Source organism: Pinus tabuliformis, chromosome Q (genome assembly GCF_031772625.1).
Source record: "Pinus tabuliformis cultivar Carrire ecotype Pingquan chromosome Q, CPIR1, whole genome shotgun sequence".
Taxonomy (NCBI): Eukaryota; Viridiplantae; Streptophyta; class Pinopsida; order Pinales; family Pinaceae; genus Pinus; species Pinus tabuliformis.
In genome coordinates, this window is record NC_142296.1 from 1,200,956,428 (window position 1) to 1,200,980,305 (window position 23,878).

A 23,878-nucleotide genomic window follows, 5' to 3' on the forward strand; every position below is an offset into this window, starting at 1 on the left:
GGTGCTATGCAACACACTTAGCTAGTGGAGCAGCTGAAATGATCATGTTTTGACTTATTCTGAGCAGTTTCTGGTGGAGAACTTCTGGGAGAAGCTGTAATTTGTTGACCTTGTTCCTTTAGGGGTTAGAACAACACTTTTAGGGACTTAGGAGCCCTTGGTTTATGGACATTTCATGCTTGGAGCTGCAAGGCACAAAAATGTCTATAACAAACAGACTTGGTTTCCCATTGGGCAAGTTGATGCCACCTATCTTATCTATGTGGTGTAAACTTGTCTTTTATAAATATAAAACATAAGGTCATACAAAGCTTTAAAAATATATATATATAACAACAAAGCAATTATAAAATTTTGTAATTAAAAAATTACAATAAATATGTTTCAACCCGAACCCAAACCATTAAAATAAATAAATAATAACAATAAAAATATAAAAACATAACACTTATAAAATTTTATAATTAAAAATTTACAATAAATATGTTTCAACCTGAACCCAAATCATTTAAAAAAATAAAAAATAACAATAAAAATATAAAACCATAAATGATAAAGAAATTCGAGTGCCTGTGGGTTTTAATTTATGATTTTTTTTGTTTATTATGTATAAATGGATTCACCACTTTGAAAAACCCATCGGAACTCAAATTATATAAATTAAAGAACCTAAGCTCAAGTTTTTAAAAATGGCTACTATATTTTGATTAAAATCAACCATGAAAAATGCCCTTAAAAAGGTCATTTTATCTAATAATTGGACTATGAGATTTAAAAATATAAAATTTGTTTACTATGAAATGCATGATGGGCTATCATGCCTATGAAGTCTATTTTCAAAGTGTTTTAAATATTTTTATTTAAAAATAAGTGGTGCAAGGCAACTTAGTCCCTCCCACTCATGTTAGAAATTATACTCTAGGAAAATATGCATGAAAAATTATAATTTACAATGGTCAATGCTAAAATTAATAGTGGTGCATAGGAAAATCAAATTCTAGAGTCTTTCTTTGGTAGGCACAAATAAATTGAGATGTGAAGTGGATAAATTAATTATTTGATTATACACAAGGACTTGTGTGAGTTTTGGTGGGTAGTAAGGGATAATAAGTCTACATATTTATAGTTTTACTCCTAATAAGTGTTAAGGAAAACATAAATAATGGTGGGAAGTAACCCATGATAAATATATTTATTCATATCTTATTCTTATCCATTTTTTATGCAAACACTTAAATTATGGTGGGACATTGTAAATGTAATAACTTCATTTTTTTAATGCGTAATTTATTGTTTTATAGTTTTTTTTAATATAGAAGTTACTATTTTAATTTTTGTAATATAAATTTTTTATTTTTATGGGGCCAAACTTGGTAACTATGTTTTAATTTGCATTATTAAATGAAAATTTTCAATAAAATTATCTTATATGATACATTGAGGGAAAATGTTTTTTTAATTGTTTTCTATCTAATTATATGCACTAATACTCATATATAAATGTGAAATGTAGATATTTGAAATAACTCTAAATGTAAATAAAGGTAGAATATATATATATATATATATAATATATATATATATATATATATATATATATATATAATATATATATATATATATATATATATAGATATATATATATATTTATATATTTAAGAGACAACAATATTTTTGTATTAATAAAGGCTGGATTATGGGCCAAAACCCTTATAGATGTTGCATTTTGTTTTTTGATATTTTCTATTGAACATTCTATCAAAAAAACATAAAAATTTCATCATTCTTAAATATTCTGAAGTTAGTATGACTACACAATCTATAAATAATTTGTAATAGAAATAATGTGATTGAAGCCAACAAAACATTAACCTATTTATTGAATTTTATCTAGGTATATGCATTGATACAAGTTTATAAATATATTTCACTTTTCAAATTATTTAAGATCTTAATGTAAGTAAAGATATACTTTTTGCAAAACAAATTAGAATTAATTGATAATGAGTTCTATGTGGTGTATCTTATTTTCAATCCATACTTTTTTTATAACTATGTATACTTAAATTAATTACTTATATATGCAATCATCTCACATAAGTTAATAAATTAGGAAGCCGTTTATTGACTCATTTATTGACCTAGCATGTGTTTTGATATCAATTCATAAATGTGAAAGAAAAATATCTGTAAGGATGCATAATGCAGGGGTTTGAGACAACCAATAAACCACCTTCTTTAAAAAGCCAGAATTGAATTGCAAGATGAGAGCAACCATTGTTTTAAATTCAAATGGTAGACACGGGGGGAAAGTGGAGAAGTCCAACACTTAATGTGCTTTAAATGCTTGAGGGGGGTGGACTTGAGAATTGACACCACCCCCCCTCTCCCTTCTCGAGGCACAATGATAGACTAGCTACGTTCTTTGCCAAATTCTATTTCCATGATGGAGGTATTGCTAATTTGATGTGCATGGACATCAATGCCATCATGATTGCCACACATATTCACAAGACTAAAGATACAGTTTTTAAAAAACAATAATTTAGAGTTAATAGATAATGCATTCTAAATGGTATACTTTTATTTTTAATCCATAACTTCTTCTAACTATGTATTATTAAATCAATAACTTGTGACAATTTTATCACAAAAAATGTTGAAAAGATACATTCAAAGTAGTGGACTAATTGATTTTCAAACTTAATCTAGTTAAAACTATAAATTATAGATGCATTGCATAATTCCATATTTAATGAAATGTGTTTGTAGTAGGTCCTTGTAATGAAATTTTAACAAACTAACTAATTTTGAAACTTATTTTGGTTAAAATTATAAATTCTAGATCCATTGCATAATTCCAAATTTAATGAAATCCGTTTGTAAATAGAAATTGTAATATAATTTTCCCAATTTTATTGAAATATGTGTTAATACGATAATAAGGAAAATAGTATGTATGCATTTAGTAGCATGCATTCTTACCTAGTATTCCTAATTTCAAGGATTTGCAGCAACATTCCTCCTCGACTTAGTAGCTAGATATTAAGTATCAGTTCAGATAATTTTCAGATTCAACTGGGAGTATTCCTTGGATTATTACAACCTTATTAATTGATTTAATAGAGTTACTGAATTATCTTCATAATCCAAAATGAAATATGAATTACTTAGCTATTCATGTCATTATGTTTGAAGAACCCATCAAATGTGCTAGAGTTGCAATTATTCTTTTCCACTTTGTTTGTACCTAACTAGACTGGCCTCAATGACCTAAGGTTGTCTGAAATTTAATAAATCAAGCCAAATTGACACATGTATAATATCACCATGGAGTCCATATATATAAGCCATTTTGTTTCCTCTCCTTGTCTTCAATATTGCTATTGTAGAAGTTATGAACCGTGTATTTCAAGAATAGGTGGTGTTGTAGACACCAATACCATTACAACACTAAAGGATAAGTGAGCATAACTCAACATATGGAATTAATAATTAACACATCATGATAAATTGATCTGTAGGATCATTTGTATAACTCAAATCATAACTAATCCCCATGCGATATAGAAGACATAGTCAACTATGATCACCTTTGAAACACTTAGATCTCCATATTTTTATTCTTTGACTTATTCACCAATCTACCTATTCTAGACCAATTGATTTGAAACAAGAAATAGTTGAAGTGAGTGGTAGTTGCACTTTTATGTCAATGACCAATCTCAGTAGCAGGGGAATGAAGTTTTCTAATTTATGAAAAGAATAAGCTAAAATCATATAAGGAAAACATTCATTAACAAAGAAATCAAAAATAAAAAAATGTTTAACAAAATGTTTCAAGCAAGAAAATCCAATTATTTTTTGTTTTTAGGAAAAGATGGAATACAAACTTGAAAAAAGTAAAAATTTAATTCAAGACCAAATTAAAAATTACTTGTTATAATCTTCAAGAAGATTAAATATGTTCATGCTATCTATACATAGGGCATATAAGTCCTTCTAGAGAGAGGTACAAGACTGACACTACAATAAATATATCAAAATAAGTGATCATTGATGCAAGTGTCCAAAACAAATAGGGAATATATCACATGCTCCAACAAAGCAAAAGAATAATCTTAAATCACATTAATGAAGGTAATGTACTAACTAGCAGAAACTTTCTGAGACTTTTTTTCAATTTGGAGTATTATTGCCTTGCTGCTAACTAAATTGTCTCATTGCAAATCAATTAAAATTGGTGCATGAGTTGCTACGTTTTCTCCTATAAGAATCAGAACAGAGTCAAATGAGTATGTTAGATGAGACAAGGCCAAAAAACTCAATTAAGGGGGGGGGGGTGTGGTTCGTGGGGGTGTTACAATAATTCTAAATCAACATCATAATTATTCCAAATTGAGATAAATGAAAAAAAAAACATAATTATATGTATACCAACACGGGATGACCAATCAAACCTATTTAATACAACTAACTTTCCAACACCTTGCATGTAAACATATATCAAATAAATTAAAAAGATTCTATATCATGTGAACTAAATAAATATGGAAAAGAAAGGAATTAAATGGTATAAATTCCTCGGATAACCAGAAGATGTCAACAGGACTAGCATTCACCATAGAATCATCAGTGAAAATAGGACCCTTTGATACTTTAGTGATGAAATAATGTTGATAATATTAAGCAAGACGTAACTCATGGTATCTCACAATAATATTTATTGGCCTATTTGTTGAGACTAGATATTTAGAATGGTATAACCTAAGAACCAAAATATGATGACTTTAGAAGTAAATTGGCCCAAGCGACACATAAACATCTAAGCTTGGCATGGAAACCTACATGATTCTATGCACAACAATCCAACTTAAAGTGAACCATTGCAAGATAATATGCCTATATGATAGGTGACTATAATTCCTGAAATAGGAACAAGCCTGTGTCTAATAAGACATGCATTGTGTTGAATTTAAGCACAACATCTAGTTTGAGGAAACTTTGTGGAACGAATAGAAAAAAAAAATATTTCATTTTTATTTAACAAAGAATATCATAACATTGGGAGTAAATGCATAATATTATATCTCACATTAACAAGCTTTCATTTATAAGTTTTTGAATTGATATACTGGTCCCAAAGAACCTGCAAGGTCTCCAAAACCATTAACAAAATTTCAATCGTTTTATAAATTTATGACTGGAAGAAAAGTATTTGCTACTCACATCTGTTCCAAGTTAAACTTAAACCTGAGTTCAAATTACAGAAATTGCATAGAAGAGAAATTACAGAATTGCATAGAAGAGATTGTTATGAAACCAACTCACCAAAAGATAGGAAAGATAGATAAACTCCTTAGAAACAAGCCTCTTCGTGGAGGCAACCTCCTTTACATTACACAAATGAACAATTATTGGATGATACAAATGACAAGACCTCCTTTCTATATATAGGAGTCGAAGGGGTCATAATATAATCAGAGCCGACATAACAATAATAATGTAAGGGCACAATAATAACAATAGTGGGCTTCTACGGGGCACAATAATAACAATATGGGGACTACATAGGTACAACAATATAATAAGGGGGTTGTACTAATAACAATAAGGGGTTACACTAGTAGTAAAGGGCCCTAACATGCCCCTCTCCTTCAAAAAGTGTTGTCCTCAACGCTTCAGTAGGTCTTGATGCTTCTATTTAAAATTCTTGTCCTCCCATGTGGAATATTCAGTGGGTAAGCTCTTCCACTTGACGAGATACTCTGAAATTGATTGATTTTGTAGTTGTTGGGTTCTTCTTTCTGTGACTGTTCCAGGTTCTAATATGATTTTTTCTTCCTCTTCAAGTTCTGTTAATATTGTTTGAATTGGGATATTCTGCAACTTTTGAATGAGTGGCCACACTTCTTTGTTCTTTTTCCATTCATCCCTTGATTCATGTATCCAATCTGGTTGGATAATAGAAATAGCACAAAACAATGCTTCCATATCCTCATCCTTTCTTGAGAGTGCATTTGCAACAACATTTTGCTTCCCTTTTTTGTAGATGATTTCAAAGTCATAACCCAACATATTTGTGACCCATTTTTCTATTCTTCTAAAGATAATCTTTGTTCTAAAAAGTATTTAAGACTATCATGATCCATTTTTGCCTTGAAGTGTCTTCCCCTTAGGTAAGGCTACCATTTCTTAAGTGCATGTAGTATTGCCAACATTTCCTTCTCATAAATAGCTTTCTTGAGATGTAGCCGTAAAAATACCCAATTACCTACATCAAAACTTTTTTCACTGTGACGTTGATCTACCTATTGTTTCATTCGATTCTGCACCAAAGTGGCATTATCCTTTAAAAGTTGGAGAACTTGTTGTTGATGCTCGATGTGATCTTTCACTGCTTGAATCTTTTTCTTCTTGATATGTCCTTCTATCTTGAGAGTTTGAGGAGTGGTAATTTCTTCCAATGCTTTACAAGATATGGTAAGATTCATTTCTTGATGCTCGATGTGATCTTTCACTTCTTGAACATTTTTCTTCTTGATATGTCCTTCTATCTTGATAGTTTGAGGAGTGGTAATTCTGGCCAATGCATTACAAGATATGATTGGATTCATTTCTTCTTTCTCGATGTTATCTTTCACTTCTTCAACCTTTTTCTTCTTGATATGTCCTTTTATCTTGAGAGTTTGAGGAGTGGTAATTCTTGCCAATGCTTTACAAGATATGGTTGGATTCATTTCTTCTTTCTCTAGGGTTGGGTCCTAGTGTATATCCTATTCTTTTGATGTTTATTGATCCTTTTCTTCCTCCTCTTCATACTCTATGTAAAATAATTTCTTCTCAACACACTTATGACCTTTAGTGCATTTTCTATCAAAATTGTAACAAAGCCCTTTTTCTCTTTTTTCTTCCAATTGTTGTGGTGTAAACATTGTAGGTTGTGGAAGGTTAGGAGAAGAAACACTTCCATAATTATAGTCGTGAGTGGTGGGATTCCTTGTTTCCATAATTTCGCTTTCAATTTTTCTTTCCCACCTAAATGCCTTCTCCAATGAATCAGGTTCCCAAAGACGAACCTCATGTTGAATGTTATCCTTTAAAGTACCTATGAAGACATCAATTCTTTGCTTATCTGGAATATTATTTACCCTTATATTCAATTTATGAAATTCCTCAATGTGCTCTGTCATTGAACACTTTTGTTTGAGCTTTATCAATTGGCTAAAGAAGGTGTTTCTGTTTGTATCCTCTTAATGTGCTATCATTTCCTCCATGACAATTTACCACATAACAAGTGGTTTACGAGAACAAAGCCCTCTATACCATAAAAATTGATCCAGTTCTAAATATGAAGATGTAATACGTACCTTTTGTAACAGTTGCACCTCATGTAGATCAAAATATTTCTCCATATGTAGTATCCAATTTACCAGATCCTTGCCATCAAACTTCCTCATATAGCCTTTTCTTTATTTTAGGAGCTCGATCTTGAAACGACTATAACTCTGTAATTTCAGCTCTTCCAGTTTTGAAATTGCAACTTGCAGTAGCCCTCTATGTCCTCTTTCTAATGCCACCAGTCTAATCAAAATTGGATTCTCCAAGAAAGAGTTATGCAAAATCTCCCAAGATGACTTGATTATATACCTTTTCAGAGGAGCGAACTTGTATGAAGTGCCACGTGTCACTGTGTTGACCTTTGGATCTGAAAAATATACATGAGAAACTACAGTCTGTCCTCTTTCTACAATGTCTTACAAAATTTCAATCTGATACTCAAAGAGACAGTTATGATGATTTTCCCAAGGTGACCTGTTTGGAATGTAATTCGGGGGTTTGAAAAAACCCTAACATCCTTAGATTATATCTTTGAAAATATAGCAATATAGGATCTGAAATTTGGAGCCAAGGTTCAGAACTATTTCTTCTCAAATGGGTTTTTGTTTTAGCTTCTGAAACTTCGTAGCAAAATAGTTATAGCGAAAATTGCACAATGGCCTGTTTTAGTTGAAACTATGGAGCTTGCAAAAACCCTAACTTCCTCAGATCATATCTCTGAAAATATAGTGATACAAGCTCTAAAATTTGGACCCAAGGTTTAGTGTGAGTTTGTATCAAATGGGTTTTTTTTCGCTTTTGAAACGTCGCAGAAAAAAATTTATAGCGAAAATTCCACGATGACCTATTTGGAGTAGCGAAACCCTAGAATCCAAAGCTCTAATACCAAATGTTATGAAACCAGCTCACCAAAAGATAGGAAAGATAGATAAACGCCTTAGAAACAAGCCTCTTCGAGGGGGCAACCTCCTTTACATTACACAAATGAACAATTCTTGGATGATACAAATGACATGACCTCCTTTCTATATATAGGAGTTTAAGGGGTCATAATATAATCAGAGTCGACATAACAATAATAATGTAAGGGCACAATAATAACAATAGTGGGCTTCTATTGGGCACAATAATAACAATATGGAGACTACATGGGTACAACAATATAATAAGGCGGTTGTTCTAATAACAATAAGGGTTTACACTAGTAATAAAGGGCCCTAACAGAGATTGAAATCTTCACACACATTATAGTGCTAGATCAAGTAATTAAAGGAATTCAAGCTATGTTAAATGGAGTTATCTTGGTAATTACAACAAGGCCCAATGGAAACCATTTCCAACCCGTGATATCGAACCTTGATTGGTATTTTGAGAGGTAGATAGCATATGGAAATATCCATAGAAACCCAATTTCCTCTAGTGATTGAGATCCATAAAAGAAATGTCCACTGCCATTGGATGTGGAGCTTGATTATCTTCTAGATTCAAAGGTTTTGTTTCAGCTATGGTTGGATCCTAGTCCCTAACGGGAGGGTGTTGTGGGGGGCTTTCCCCCACTAGTGGGGGGACTATTCATTAGGTGGAAGATCGAACGGCTGAAGTTATATTAATTTAATGTTTTTTCACTGAAAGGAAACCCTCAATTTATATGAGGATATTGTATCATAGCTATGCATTATTCTATGTGAGAAAAATATAGTAGACTATGCGAGAGTGACGAGGAAGTTACAACATTTTTTTGTATGTTGTGTCCCTTTAGTTTGATGGATAATATAAAAGGAAGGTTCCATTGTTTCTCCATGCACGTAGCACAAATTGGGTGAACCACATATATTGGTGTCTCTCTTGTTTTACGGTTTTTTTTCCATGTTTGTGTTTCCACAATATTTTGTGTTCCATTACTCTGTTATTTATTTTCTAAGAATAGGATGGGTTCTATGGGAGAGATATGCCTCAAAGATAAAGCATGGTAAAATCCATTCATTAACTGAGGCCCATATAAGGAACATCCAATCCCCAAAATATATGATGGGTTTTATGGGAGAGATGCACCCTAGAAATAAATGACGGTGAAACAAGATCACTGGTTGATTTTAAGGCAGAGTTGTTTTTACTTCGAAAATTTTCATAATATTATACATGATAACACATGTCAAGAATTCTCCCCATCTAATGATCATTTCGTTTTAAATAAATGTCCTAAACACCCCCTTCGTGTAGTAGTGTAAGTAGAATATTTCCTATTGTACATATAATACATATTGTACAAACCTTAGGTTGATAATTAAAGTTGATCCCCTCAACATTCTTGTTATAATATTGAGGCCCATCATTCTTCCTCAAAATTAGAAGAGATGATAGTATCATCTATAGATACCAATATAAACTTATTTAGGTATTCCTTAAAAATGTTATTTAGGAGACACATAAATGTCGCTATAGCATTGCTGAGTTCAAATGGTACCACCATTAATTCATAATGACCATAAAATATGTTGGTTTGAGTATATTTCAAAATGGAAAATTCTGTTACAAGCTACTTCAAAGTAGGTAACTTAATTTAAATATTATTGATTAATGCTTCTACTATAGAAGCTTAAATCTTTATTTCCATTAGTAAAAATTCTCATTTCTTTTCTTTGATATTGTGATCTCTGATATATTTATAAAAAATTGCTTTATTATTACTTTATTAGTGTCATCTTTAATATTTTTATAAGAAATTGATTTATTATTTCTTTATTACTATCCTCTTTAATATATTTATAATAAATTACTTATATAATCCTCCATAATTAATTAATCCAACTTCATTTCATGGAACTCTTTAATTTTTTCATTCGAATACCTCTATCTAAAGTATTTTCTATGAAAATATGTTTTCTAAGAATGCTCTACTATTCATGTTGTTGTAGATAGGCACTTTGATGAATGTTCGTAGAACTTTATATAATGATAACATTTAATTCATCCCATTTCTATTTATAAAGTTTCATTCTTATACTTCTCATAAGCTCTGCCATAGTTTCCACATTCCTCTTTCATTCTTATACTCCTCATAGTCTCTGCCATATCCCTAGGTGTCTCCACATTCCTCTTTCATAGGTTTCAAATTCATGAATTTGTTATTAATACCTCATGACTCTACTCAATCTTTATATATGTATGTGGAAGAAGTTGACATGTAATATAATTTCACAATTAAAAAAAATATAATTTATTAATTATATCCATTAAAAATGCATGGCATTTTTCTATACAAAAATTTATTAAATATATTTATTACTAAATAAAAATTAAAAGGCATTTTTCTATACAAAAATTTATTAAATATATTTATTACTAAATAAAAATTATTTAATTTTTTTTAAGAATTAGTAAACCAAATATTGGATACATTTATATTACTAAAAATTATATTGCTCTTATATACAAAATATAATACGAGATAAGTGGATCCTGCATTAATTTTCATAAACTAAATGAGATACATCAATTCCACCATGACAATAACCTATATAAAACCAATAACATATCTAGTTTCACGTAAAGGGATCCTACATTATTTTTTCAAAACTAAATGAGATCCAAGAATGCAGCTACAATAATAATTTAATTATAATGATAAAATTGCATATGTTGCCACTGCTGCTCTGAGGGGAGGCCCAATTTCCACATCAAGCAACTCAGTTTTACTGTCTACCAATTCCTTCAACGCTTCCTCCCTAGCAGCCAGAGCCTCATCCATGTCAATCTCTATATAACTGCACCTGTTGCATACTTGACAGGGTTTCCACGGTGGTCCAGTGTATCGAGCACAAGTGCAAAAATGAGGCGAGTGATTGGAATACGAAAATGTCTGTCTGCAAAAGTAACACATTACGTTTCCACATTTACATCTAACTACATTGCATCCAGTCGTCTTGATTAACTCCGCGTGGCAAACGTTACATTCTCTTATCACAGCTTTTGCCATCCTCTCTTCTACTGCCCTACGAAGAGCAGTCTCAGAATTTTTGTCAACCTCTTCACAGCGTAATGGTGAGTGACTGAGCTTCTTGCATTGAATACATGAAGCGATTAAACATTTAGGGTTTGGACAATCGAAAACCTGTAGACAGTTGTCTATTTCATATGGAATGTTACAGAATGGGCAATAAACAAGACCTTCAATTTTGGCTTCAACTACAGCCTGTTCGGCCAGGCGATATTCATATCTTTCAATAACATCATTTGGAAGAGCTTTCTTGATTTCTGACAAAGGAATTGACTCCTCGCAATCACCAACAGCCATACAGGATAAATAGTCATGCGCCTTGAGACCTCCATAAATGATTTGATTGACTTGCTTCCTAATACAATCAAAACAAAACCAGTGCCCACTTCGACACTGTAGCATTTGATCAAATCGATATGAACAATAACAACAACCACATTCCATAGACGGCGCCCCTGCTACATTTCGCTTCCGCTTATAGGTGTTAATATTAACTTGTCCCATCAAAGAAGATGTTTCTGCTTTTGTAGTCCTCAGTGGAACTCCTATTCGCAGAACTTCTGCAGGTCCGTCGTCTGACGAATTGAAAGAAACCAACTTTTCATCTCTAAAATTAGACGGTGCCTCTGCTCCCTTTCGCTTCCGCTTATAGGTGGTAATATTGACTTGTCCCATCAAAGAAGATGTTTCTGCTTTTGTAGTCCTCAGTGGAACTCCTATTCGCAGAACTTCTGCAGGTCCGTCGTCTGACGAATTGAAAGAAACCAACTTTTCATCTATAAAATTAGAGGCATGGTTTGAAGATGATGAAGATCCGGCCATATTTCCAAACTCGGTGAAGATTTCAGGTATAATCTGCGTGAGTCCAACTGGTCCAGCAGAGATGATTAGTGAAATCGATAATGAGAGAACGATGCCTAGGTTATAAATACAAGTCGATCAATCCTTAGGTCATAACTAAATATAAGAGGTATGTCGGCAATATTTAAGTGGACACCATGTCGTTGGGCAATATTTAAGTGGACACCATGGCGCTTGCGATGTGGACCCGCGAAGACCGGCTATGGGCATGGAGGTTGCCAACAAATATGTGGTATGTTAATGGTATTAAAAGTATTAAATGAGCCTTGCTGTATATGTTTATCATTGAATAACTGACTTCGTTAATGTAAGGTTTATTGGCCGACTATTTATTTTGAGTTTATTGTTTTTAAATTGTCAATTTTAATTATAGGCATGGCCATTGGCATTAACCTGATGGGTTATGAAAATTATTTTTGGAATTAGGTTGTTTTAAAAATAAGTATTTTAATTAATACATAAGATTGGCTATATAATTTCAAGAATGATTGAGATTTTTTTGTTTATTATGTATAAATGGATTCAACATTTTGAAAAACTAGTAGGCACTTGAATTCTATAAATTAAACAATTTAAATAAATTTGGGTTAAAATTAACCATGAAAAATGCCCTTAAAAAGTCATTTTGTCTAATAATTATGTTATGAGATTTTAAAATATAAATTTTGTTCACTATGAGATACATGATGGGCTATCATGCCTAGGAAATCTATTTTTGAGGTGTTTTAAATATTTTTATTTAAAGTTAAGTGGTGCAATGCAACTTAGTCTCTCCCACTCTAGTTAGAAATTATACTCTAGGAAAATTTGAATGAAAAATTATAATTTACAATGGTCAATGCTATGATTAATAGTGGTCCATAGGAAAAATCAAATCCTAGAGTCTTTCTTTGGCAGGAACTAATAAATTTAGAGGTAAAGTGGATAAATTAATTGTTTGATCATACACAAGGACTTTGTTATGAAACCATCTCACAAAAAGATAGAAAAGATAGTTGAATGCCTTAGAATTCAACGTCTTCGAGGGGGCAACCTCCTTTGCATTACACAAATGAACAATTCTTGGATGATTCAAATGAAAAAACCTCCTTTCTATATATAGGAGTCTAAGGAGTCACACTATAACCCAGTCGACCTAACAATAATAATATAAAGGCACAAAAATAACAATAGAGAGATTCTATGGGGCACAATAATAACAATATGGGGACAATAGGGGCACAAAAATATTAATAAGGGATACAACTACAATAATAGGGACCTAACATGCCCCTCTCCTTCAAAAAAGTGTTGTCCTCAACGCTTGAGTAGTTTTGGATGCTTCTGTATAAAATTCTCATCCTCCCATGTGGAATCTTCAGCGGATAAGTTCTTCCACTTGATGAGATACTCAGAAATTGATAATTCGTAGCTGTCAAGTTCTTGTTTCTGTGACTGCTTCCGGTTCCAATATAATTTTTCCTTCTTCGTCAAGTTCTAGCAATATTGTTTGAATTGGGAGCTTGTCACCTATAACCTTATTTAAACATGAAACATGGAAAACTAGGTGCACTCGAGAAGCTACATGAAGCTCCAATTTGTATGCCATAGTACCAATCTTTTGCAACACCTTGTATGGACCATAATACTTTGGTGATAATTTATTATCCTTCTTAGCTTGCTTGAGGGACATTTGTTTATATGGTTGTAGCCTTAGGAATACCCAATCACCTGCATCAAAACTTCTTCCACTGCGATGTTGATCTTCCTGTTGTTTCATTCTATTCTGCGCCAACACGAGGTTATCCTTTAAGAGTTGGAGGACTTGTTGATGCTCGATGTGATGTTCCACTGCTTGAACCTTAGAATTTTCTCTTAAATATGATGTGATGGATGTTGGCTGATATCCATAAAGTGCCATAAATGGGGTCATTTTTGTTGCTGTATGGAAGGAATCGTTATACCACCATTCAGCCAGAGGCAACCATTTGACCCATTGTCTATGTTTATCAGATACAAAGCAACAAAGATATCCTTCCAAACATTTGTTTATTATCTCAGTTTGCCCATCATATTGAGGATGATAAGATGAGCTATGAGCTAACTGAGTACCGATATAAGAAAATAATTTTGTCCAAAAATTTCCAGTGAAAATGGGATCTCTGTCACTTACAATAATCTTTGGGTTTCCATGTAGCTTTTTAATTGTTTCTATAAATGCAGTAGAAACTGTATTGGCTTTAAATGGATGTGATAACGCACAAAAGTGCGCATACTTGGTAAGTCTATCAACTATCACCATGATGACACTCTTTCCCTCAGACTTGAGTAAACCTGTGATAAGATCCATTGAAACCTCGTCCCAACGTTGGCTTGGAATGGATAAAGGTTGTAATAGACCCGGGGTCTTAATTGTTTCAACTTTATTTTTTTGGCAAACCAAACATTACGCCACAAACTTTTGAATATCCAATTTAAGGTCATCCCCAAAAAATTCCTTCTTAACCCTGTGGTAAGTTTTTAAAAATCCTGAGTGCCCTCCTAAGGGAGAAGTGTGTAATTCCATAAGAATATTTTGTTTGAGTTGGGAATTCTTACAGAGGTATAAGCCATCTTTGTACCATAACGAATCATTTTTCCAGCTAAATGTATCAGATGTACTGGAATCTTGTTGTAACTTTTGAATAAGTGCCCACACTTCTTTATCATTCTTCCATTCCTCCCTTGCTTCGTTTATCCAATCTGGTTGGATAATAGAAATGGCGCACAACAATGCTTCCACATCCTCATCCTTTCTTGAGAGTGCATCTGCCACCACATTTTGCTTCCCTTTTTTGTAGATGATTTCAAAGTCATAACCCAAAATCTTTGTGACCCACTTTTGTTGCTCTTCAAAGGATAATCTTTGTTCTAAAAAGTATTTAAGGCTATCATGATCCGTTTTTACCTTGAAGTGTCTTCCCATTAGGTAGGGTTGCCATTTCTTAAGTGCATGTAGTATTTCCAACATTTCTTTCTCATAAATAGCTTTGTGTAAAAACTTTCCCTTGAATGGATGACATTCAAAAGCAATGGGTCTTTTATCTTGCATTAAATCAACACTAATTCCATTTCCTGAAGCATCACATTCCACAATAAAGGTTTTTGTGGGAATTACCACTCCTCAAACCATCAAGATAGAAGGACAAATCAAGAAGAAAAAGGTAATAGTGTTGATTGATTCAGGAAGCACCCACAATTTTATTCATTGTAGGGTAGCAAAAGAATTGAATTGCTTCCTATATCCAGCACCAGAGTGTCAAGTGATGATTGCAAATGGAGGAACAATAAATTGCTCTGGAAAGTGCCATAATATCAAGCTATCCATGGGAGAATATGTATTGACTAGCCCAATGCTTTCCATTCCAATGGGAGGTGCTGATGTTGTACTAGGAGTCCAATGGCTACAATCCTTGGGTACAATAGCTTTTAATTTTCAAGAACTTTTCATCAAATTTTCTATAGAAGGAAAGAAGTTGAATTAAGGGGTATTGCAGGGAAACCAGGAAAGATAATCAGCTCTAGTGGCATGACAAAGCTTCTAAAAAAGGAGCAAAGAGGTGTAATTGCACAATTATGTTCGCTAGATGTTTCCACATTGGAATCATCTATTTCTCCAGATCTCCAAAAAGTCCTGGACAATCATTCCAAGGTATTTGAGACTCTCAAAGGTCTCCCACCTATGCGTGATCATGATCATGCTATTCATCTGACTCCAGGAAGTGTTCCTCCAAACATCAGGCCGTACAGATATCCCTATGTCAAAAAAAGTGAAATTGAACGTATGGTTGCAGAAATGCTAGAGGCTGGTATAATTCAACCGAGTCAAAGTTCTTTCTCAGCTCCAGTAGTATTGGTGCACAAGAAGGATGGATCATGGCACATGTGTCCGGATTATAGGGAGCTCAACAAGCTCACTACTAAAGATATCTTCCCCATTCCTGTCATTGATGAATTACTGGATGAATTGCTTGGATCAATTTACTTCACCAAGTTGGATCTTTTTTCGGGATATCATCAAATCAGAATGAAGATTGAAGACATTCCGAAAATGACATTTAGAACTCATGAGGGTCATTATGAATTTTTGGTCATGCCTTTTGGCCTTACCAATGCACCTTCAACATTTCAAGGTTTGATGAATTCAATTTTCAAACCATTCCTTAGAAAATTTGTGTTAGTATTTTTTGATGATATACTAATCTACAACAAGTCTTGGAAGGATCATGTTGAACATGTTGACAGGGTGCTACAACTATTGGAGGAGAAACAATTATATGCAAAAAGATCCAAATGTTTCTTTGGAGTCCAGGAGGTGGAATATTTTGGTCATATTGTATCTCATGAAGGAGTTAAGGTAGACCCTAGCAAAATTAAAGCCATTAAGGAATGGAAAATCCCCACATCCATAAAGCATCTGCGAGGATTTCTTGGGTTGACAGGGTATTATCGCAAGTTTGTTAAGAATTATGGGAGAATAGCAGCACCTCTAACAACATTATTGAAGAAAGATTCATTTTCATGGACTCCGGAAGCAAAAAGGCCTTTGAACATCTTAAAGAGGCAATGTGCCAAGCACCGGTCTTAGCTACACCGGACTTCACAAAAACCTTTATTGTGGAATGTGATGCTTCAGGAAATGGAATTGGTGTTGTTCTAATGCAAGATGAAAGACCCATTGCTTTTGAAAGTCGTCCAATCAAGGGAAAGTTTTTAAGCAAAGCTATTTATGATAAGGAAATGTTGGCAATACTCCATGCACTTAAGAAATGGCGACCCTACCTAATGGGAAGACACTTCAAGGTAAAAACGGATCATGATAGCCTTAAATACTTTTTAGAACAAAGATTATCCTCTGAAGAGCAACAAAAGTGGGTCACAAAGATGTTGGGTTATGACTTTGAAATCATCTACAAAAAAGGAAAGCAAAATGTGGTGGTAGATGCACTCTCAAGAAAGGATGAGGATGTGGAAGCATTGTTGTGTGCCATTTCTATTATCCAACCAGATTGGATAAACGAAGCAAGGGAGGAATGGAAGAATGACGAAGAATGATGAAGAAGAAGAATGACGAAGAAGTACAACAAGATTCCAGTACTTCTGATACATTTAGCTGGCAAAATGATTCGTTATGGTACAAAGATCGCTTATACCTCTGTAATAATTCCCAGCTAAAACAAAAGATTCTTATGGAATTGCACACTTCTCCCTTAGGAGGGTACTCAGGATTTTTAAAAAATTACCATATGAAGGAATTTTTTTTGGATGGCCTTAAATCAAATATTCAAAAGTTTGTGGTGGAATGTTTGGTTTTCCAACAAAATAAAGTTGAAACAATTAAGACACCAGGTCTATTACAACCTTTATCCATTCCAAGCCAACGTTGGGAGCAGGTTCCAATGGATTTTATCACAGGTTTACCCAAGTCTGAGGGAAAGAGTGTCATCATGGTGGTAATTGACAGACTTACCAAGTATGCACACTTTTGTGCATTATCACATCCATTTAAAGCCAGTACAGTTTCTACTGCATTTATGGAAACAGTTCAAAAGCTACATGGAAACCCAAAGATTATTGTAAGTGACAGAGATCCCATTTTCATGGAAATTTTTGGACAGAATTATTTTCTTGTCTTGGTACTCAGTTAGCTCATAGCTCATCTTATCATCCTCAATCTGATGGGCAAACTGAGATAGTAAACAAATGTTTGGAAGGATATCTTCGTTGCTTTGTATCTGATAAACAGACACAATGGGTCAAATGGTTGCCTCTGGCTGAATGGTGGTATAACACTTCCTTCCATACAACAACAAAAATGACCCCATTTATGGCACTTTATGGGTATCAACCACCATCCATCACATCATATTTAAGAGAAAATTCTAAGGTTCAGGCAGTGGAACATCACATCGAACATCAACAACAAGTCCTCCAACTCTTAAAGGATAACCTCGTGTTGGCACAAAATAGAATGAAACAACGGGCAAATCAACATCGCAGTGAAAGAAGTTTTGATGTAGGTGATTGGGTATTCCTACGGCTACAACCATATAAGAAAATGTCCCTAAAGCAAGCTAAGAAGGATAATAAATTATCACCAAAGTATTATGGTCCGTACAAGGTGTTGCAAAAGATTGGTACTATGGCATACAAATTGGAGCTTCCTGCAGCTTCTCGATTGCACCCAGTTTTCCATGTTTCATGTTTAAAGAAGGTTATAGGCGACAAGCTCCCAATTCAAACAATATTGCCAGAACTTGATGAGGAAGGAAAAATTATATTGGAACCGGAAGCAGTCACAGAAACAAGAACTCGACAACTACGAAATCGATCAATTTCAGAGTATCTTATCAAGTGGAAGAACTTATCCGCTGAAGATTCCACATGGGAGGATGAGAATTTTATGCAGAAGTATCCAGAACTACTCAAGCGTTGAGGACAACACTTTTTTGAAGGAGAGGGGCATGTTGGGTCCCTATAATACTAGTGATTACCCCATTACTATTGTAGTTATAACACTTATTTATATTGTTCTGCCCCTATTACCCCCATATTGTTATTTCTGTGCCCCATAGAATCTCTCTATTGTTATTTTTGTGGCTTATGTTATTATTGTTAGGTCGGCTGGATTATATTGTGACTCCTTAGACTCCTATATATAGAAAGGAGGTTTTTTCATTTGAATCATCCAAGAATTGTTCATTTATGTAATGTAAAGGAGGTTGCCCCCTCAAAGAGGCTGAATTCTAAGGCGTTGATCTATCTTTTCTTGAGATCATTTCATAACATAATACTAAAAAGATATGTTCATTAGGAAGAGATTCATTAACGAGAGAGACTTGGGTCTTTTTTGGGAGATCTATGATGAGCTTGTTGAGGATGAGTGCCTTTTTCTCTTAGGAGAATTAAATTATAGTTAAAATTCTTACAGAATAATGGTCCATCGATAGTATTTATGGTTCATCATATGGCAAGTGAGAAGATACCTCATGGGGTTAATAGATGCAATTATGGTAGTGGTATGAAGGATGATATAATGGCGAAGCTTCTATATAGAATGTATGAGAGCTAAGGGAATTTTTTCTTCAGGTTTGTACTTCAAAGAAAACCTAAATAAGTTCTTGCTGACGTAATAAATTATGTGCTCTTTGTTATATGGTCCATCCTAGACTAATACCTTAGCGATGGCTACATTTGATTCTGATAGGTATAGGGTATATTATTTGTTGTGGTTGGGTGGGCTAATTAAAGGAGCTTGAGAAAATGCAACTTTTAAAGCTTCAAATGACCTTTTAGCTTGATCATCACAATGGAAGGAAATATCTTGACGAAGGAGTTGCAGGTAAACTTGCATGCAAGTAGCGTAATCGGGGGCAAAGAGTTGTAAGAAATTGGCCTTACCCTCCAGGATTTGTAACCGTTTCAATGTTTTTTGATGTGGTACCTCCTTAATGGCTTGGATTTTGAGAGGATCGACTCTGATAAATTGCTGGGAAACTATGAATCCTAGTAGTCTTCGGACATCGACACATAATACACACTTGAGAGGGTTCAAGCGTAAGTTATATTGTCAACATCTCTAAAATACCACACAAATATCCTCCAAATGGTTAGCATGCTTCATGGATCATACTGTAAGGTCATCTAGATATGTGAGGATAAGATGAGCTAAAATGTGGAAGATGTAGTTCATGGCCCATTGGTGTAGGTTTTAACTCTGTACAAAAATTAGTTTCATACGAATTCTTAAAAACAGAAAATATACAATGGAGAGAAACAAAAAATAAGTACAAATATTTCCCTTGGATCCCAAAACTGAGACTACTAGATTGATTTTTCATTATATTCCTTTCAATGTTATAATACATATATATACATGTCGAATCATTCATAAATCCCAATCCATTAACCCTGGATTAGAACATAACCGTAGTTCCCTTGATTGGATCTACAAAATACCATGGGAAGAAAACCATCATGCCCAAAACCATAGGTAGTTCTGCCCACCTAATATAGGGTCCAATTTTTTTTCCCGGGGTTTTGCCTCGGGCCCCGTAGAGAGGGGATACCACCGCCCTCAAATCCCCTGATAGGGGGGGCTGCCGCCCACCCTATGACTCCCCTGTTGTGCTGAACACAACGAAGGGGGGCCTACCGCCCCCCCTCTAACCGCCCACTTTGCGCGTGGGGCTAGTCGTGGAAAGAATATAACACACACCAAAAACCTGAAAGGTGGTGCCAATAGTTTTAAGACCAAAAGGCATAAATTCGTATGAAAATGTACCCCAAGGGGTTGAAAATGTTGTTTTGTACTGTTCTGTATGGTGAATCTAGATTTGGTTATACCCAGAGAACCCATCCATGAAGGATATGGCCTCGTGATTGACGCAAGCGTTAATGACTTGGTTTATGAATGACATAGGGTAATTGTCTTTGGGACAAACTTTGTTTAGATCTTAGAAATCATACAAATGTAGATGTTGCCCTATTTTTTCATGAAAGGTATAGGGTTAGAAACACGTGTAAGCGACAGGATAGATGAACCCAACTTTGTGGATTTTATCGATTTCTTGTTTGATTGCTTCTACATTAGAAGGATGTAACTTACGTTGTTTCTATGTGATGGGATGGGCCTCAGGCCACGTGTCAATATTGTGTTCCACAATGGTGGGATTGATTCCTGGTATCTCAGAGTAATCCCATGCAAAAATGTCCATGTATTCTTGTAACAAGGATGTGTATGCAGTTATTTCTTCTAGAGAGAATGTTGCTCCCAAGGAGATCTCTTTGACTTTTCTAGGTTTGTTAGAAATATTTACCTTGATGGTAGGTGAAATATTTGACATATTCCCTTCCTTAAAGACATCAGGTATTGGGATGGGATTCTTGAACTAGTAAACCTTTCTTGGTGGTAGGAAATAATTTTACTGTGTGGCACAGATATTGTTGGTTGGTGTGCTTGTGGGTAGAAATGTTTTTTCGGATAGAAAAAGAAAATGATGGTGCATTGGATCCCATCGAAATTTGAGTTCCATCATGGCATCTATAATATCTTCATCTGAGTGAAAAATATTATCCAGTGTTGAATTGGGTTGTTTCAGGTCTTGTGGTTGGGGTTTAGACCTGGTTGTGTTGGTTGAAAAGCAAGAATATGGCTCATTGGTTAATGCAGTAGAATGAAGCAAGGTTGAAAAAGTGTAGATGGGATGGGCCTGCACTGTAAGTGGTGTTACCATAGGTGGGGTGGATTTTTCTATCTCAAAATAAAAAAATGATGAGCAGACACCACGAATCATGGTTCCTACGGATGAGGAAATGAATGGTATATGGTGTTGCGTGTTGCCAACATTAAGTGGTGGTAGAATTTCAATTATGGTCGGTTGATACCACGTGGGATGAAGTTATTGTAGTGTTGTTTGTGTACAAGGGGAAATGTATCTTCCTCAATAGGAGTTTCACACTGAATCCTAAGTTGTTGAAATGTTTGTAACATATGACATGTCTCGGTGCTATGAGAAGTACTACTACAGATATTCCACACCAAACTAGAACTAACTGAATAGATAGTATAGGTGGTGGTATTGCTCATAGTATGAGATGATGATGCCTGGTTGACATCATGAGATGGGTCATCCTGGGGTGGTAGCCATCTCTGGATCCTAGTATTGGCATGATGTGACTTCTTGGTGTGGGTTTGCCTCAATTCATCTCTTGCTGTGTGAAAACATAGATGGTATTGACAATTCCTCATATGATGTGATTGAGAATAGATGTGACAATAACAACGTGTGATTTTCTCTTGATTGGAGAGATGGACTTCTGGAATTTGGACCATTAAGTGAAATATGTCATTAAACATACTCAATTCATGACATTGATTCACCAAGTGGTTGGGTTTATCACATATGGCACATGTGAGGGGTGATTGTTTTTTCTAGACGACCTTAGATCATTTTTTTTCCCAATCTAGATTGATGACGGAGAGGGGAGATGTAATGATGGGGGCCTTGCTTAACTTATGGCATCCATTTCTCCTCAAATACACATAAAATGGACTTAGATGCTTCATTTCCTGGTGGTGTTGTATCATCTAATGGTTTGGTATCTTACCCGACTAAATTAGAATTCTCAGCGATAAATCGCCGCATGAATCCTAGAATAGAATGAAATCGAGAAAGGTGTGGACAATGTCACACGTGATGATTTCTTGCATAAATCTAGCAAGTGTGATGTTTGTTCTTGGGTTTGGTGCTTTGAGCGATGTGGGTAACCAGATACAATTTGTTAAAGGCCTTTAATTCAGAACACTGGCAAATTAAATGACCTAGTTTGTCACATAAAGCACAAGTGGGTGCTAGTAGGGGTTTTACTGGTTTGGGTTGACTCGGATCATGGCGGAAGGTTGATGGACCAGACAAGGGATAGGAGAAAGAAAATTCTTCCCTCACAACATAATTTTTTTTTGGATCCATCCTCTGCTATTAGCAATGGGGTATTGGTTTGGGTGAGTGCACTTAAAGCATCATGATATCAAGGGATTCATGGGTAATGATGAGTGTAATGCCCGTATTCTACGCATATGGTGCATGCATGGTTGGTGCACAATTTATTATGATGCGCGGATGTGCTCTTTTCTCCAGTAGGGGGAAGGGGGTTTACTGGTGCTTGTGGGGCATGAAAAAGAGATTTGAGCTTGCTTAAATCAGGGCACCTATGGGTGGGGTGCCCAACTATTTCATGCAAAGCATAGGGTTAAGGGACACTAGAGGAGGGATTATTTGAAACTTCCATCTTTTTATATTTTTGCTTATCCCTTGTTGTAGCACCAATTGGTGTTAGTGTAGGCGTTGCTTATGGTGTTGTGCTATCTCGAGGAGGAATAAGACTAATGCCCATTGTAGAGATTCCTGAGCTTGCTGACATGGCCTGAGGGGACAGATACTAGACCAGTATCATGAGAGCCATATGGGGCAATGAGAGTGTTGCGATGTCTTGGTGCAAGACAAAACTAGGTTGGGGGAATAAGAAGGGTGTTTGAGTGATGGAATATGGTAAAAAAGTAGGATCAATAACAACATTGATATTGGTATCTGGAATTGGTTCTTGGGCTTGGGGGGTGTTTGATGAAGTCATCATGCACATAGGTGCTCTTGTGGTTGGGGAAATTTCCTCTATCACAAGAAGGTCTCCTGGGAATGTCCCTAGGAGTGTTGATGACTTAAATTGGCCTGGGATGAGTTCAATGTAAGTGGTGATCCATTCATGAGAATATGAGACTAAAGGTAGCACACCTTCGGGTGCAGGTAATTTCTTCTTCTCATAATATGTGAGTTGATTTATTGTAATGATTTTTTTGTCATAGGGGAACATCATTACCCTGAATATAGACAAGGCGGCTACTAATATATTGTACATGTAGCTTCAGCCCAGTAGGGTATTGTAATCCAACTAAGTTTCTAGTACTTCAACATATATTAGCACATTTTTTCTGGCCAACTATAATGGCACATTAGGGTTTAAGAATACAGGGGATGAAGGGCATCCGTTGTATGACTAATCAAGATGTTAGATGACTTGAGTTCGTGTGAAAAAATATTTTGAAATTATACATTTGGAAGCCCCTTCGTTGACAATGCAACAATGGATGGTGATGTTTTGGAC

General features: G+C 34.6%; 1 protein-coding gene across 1 annotated transcript; it reads right to left on the reverse strand.

The window, feature by feature from the left end:
• Positions 1–10,957: 10,957 nt before the first annotated feature.
• On the reverse strand, positions 10,958–12,160 carry LOC149224100 (uncharacterized). The gene has a single exon (XM_089388084.1). The coding sequence runs from the start codon at positions 12,158–12,160 to the stop codon at positions 10,958–10,960; it is 1,203 nt and encodes a 400-aa protein (XP_089244210.1).
• Positions 12,161–23,878: the final 11,718 nt, after the last annotated feature.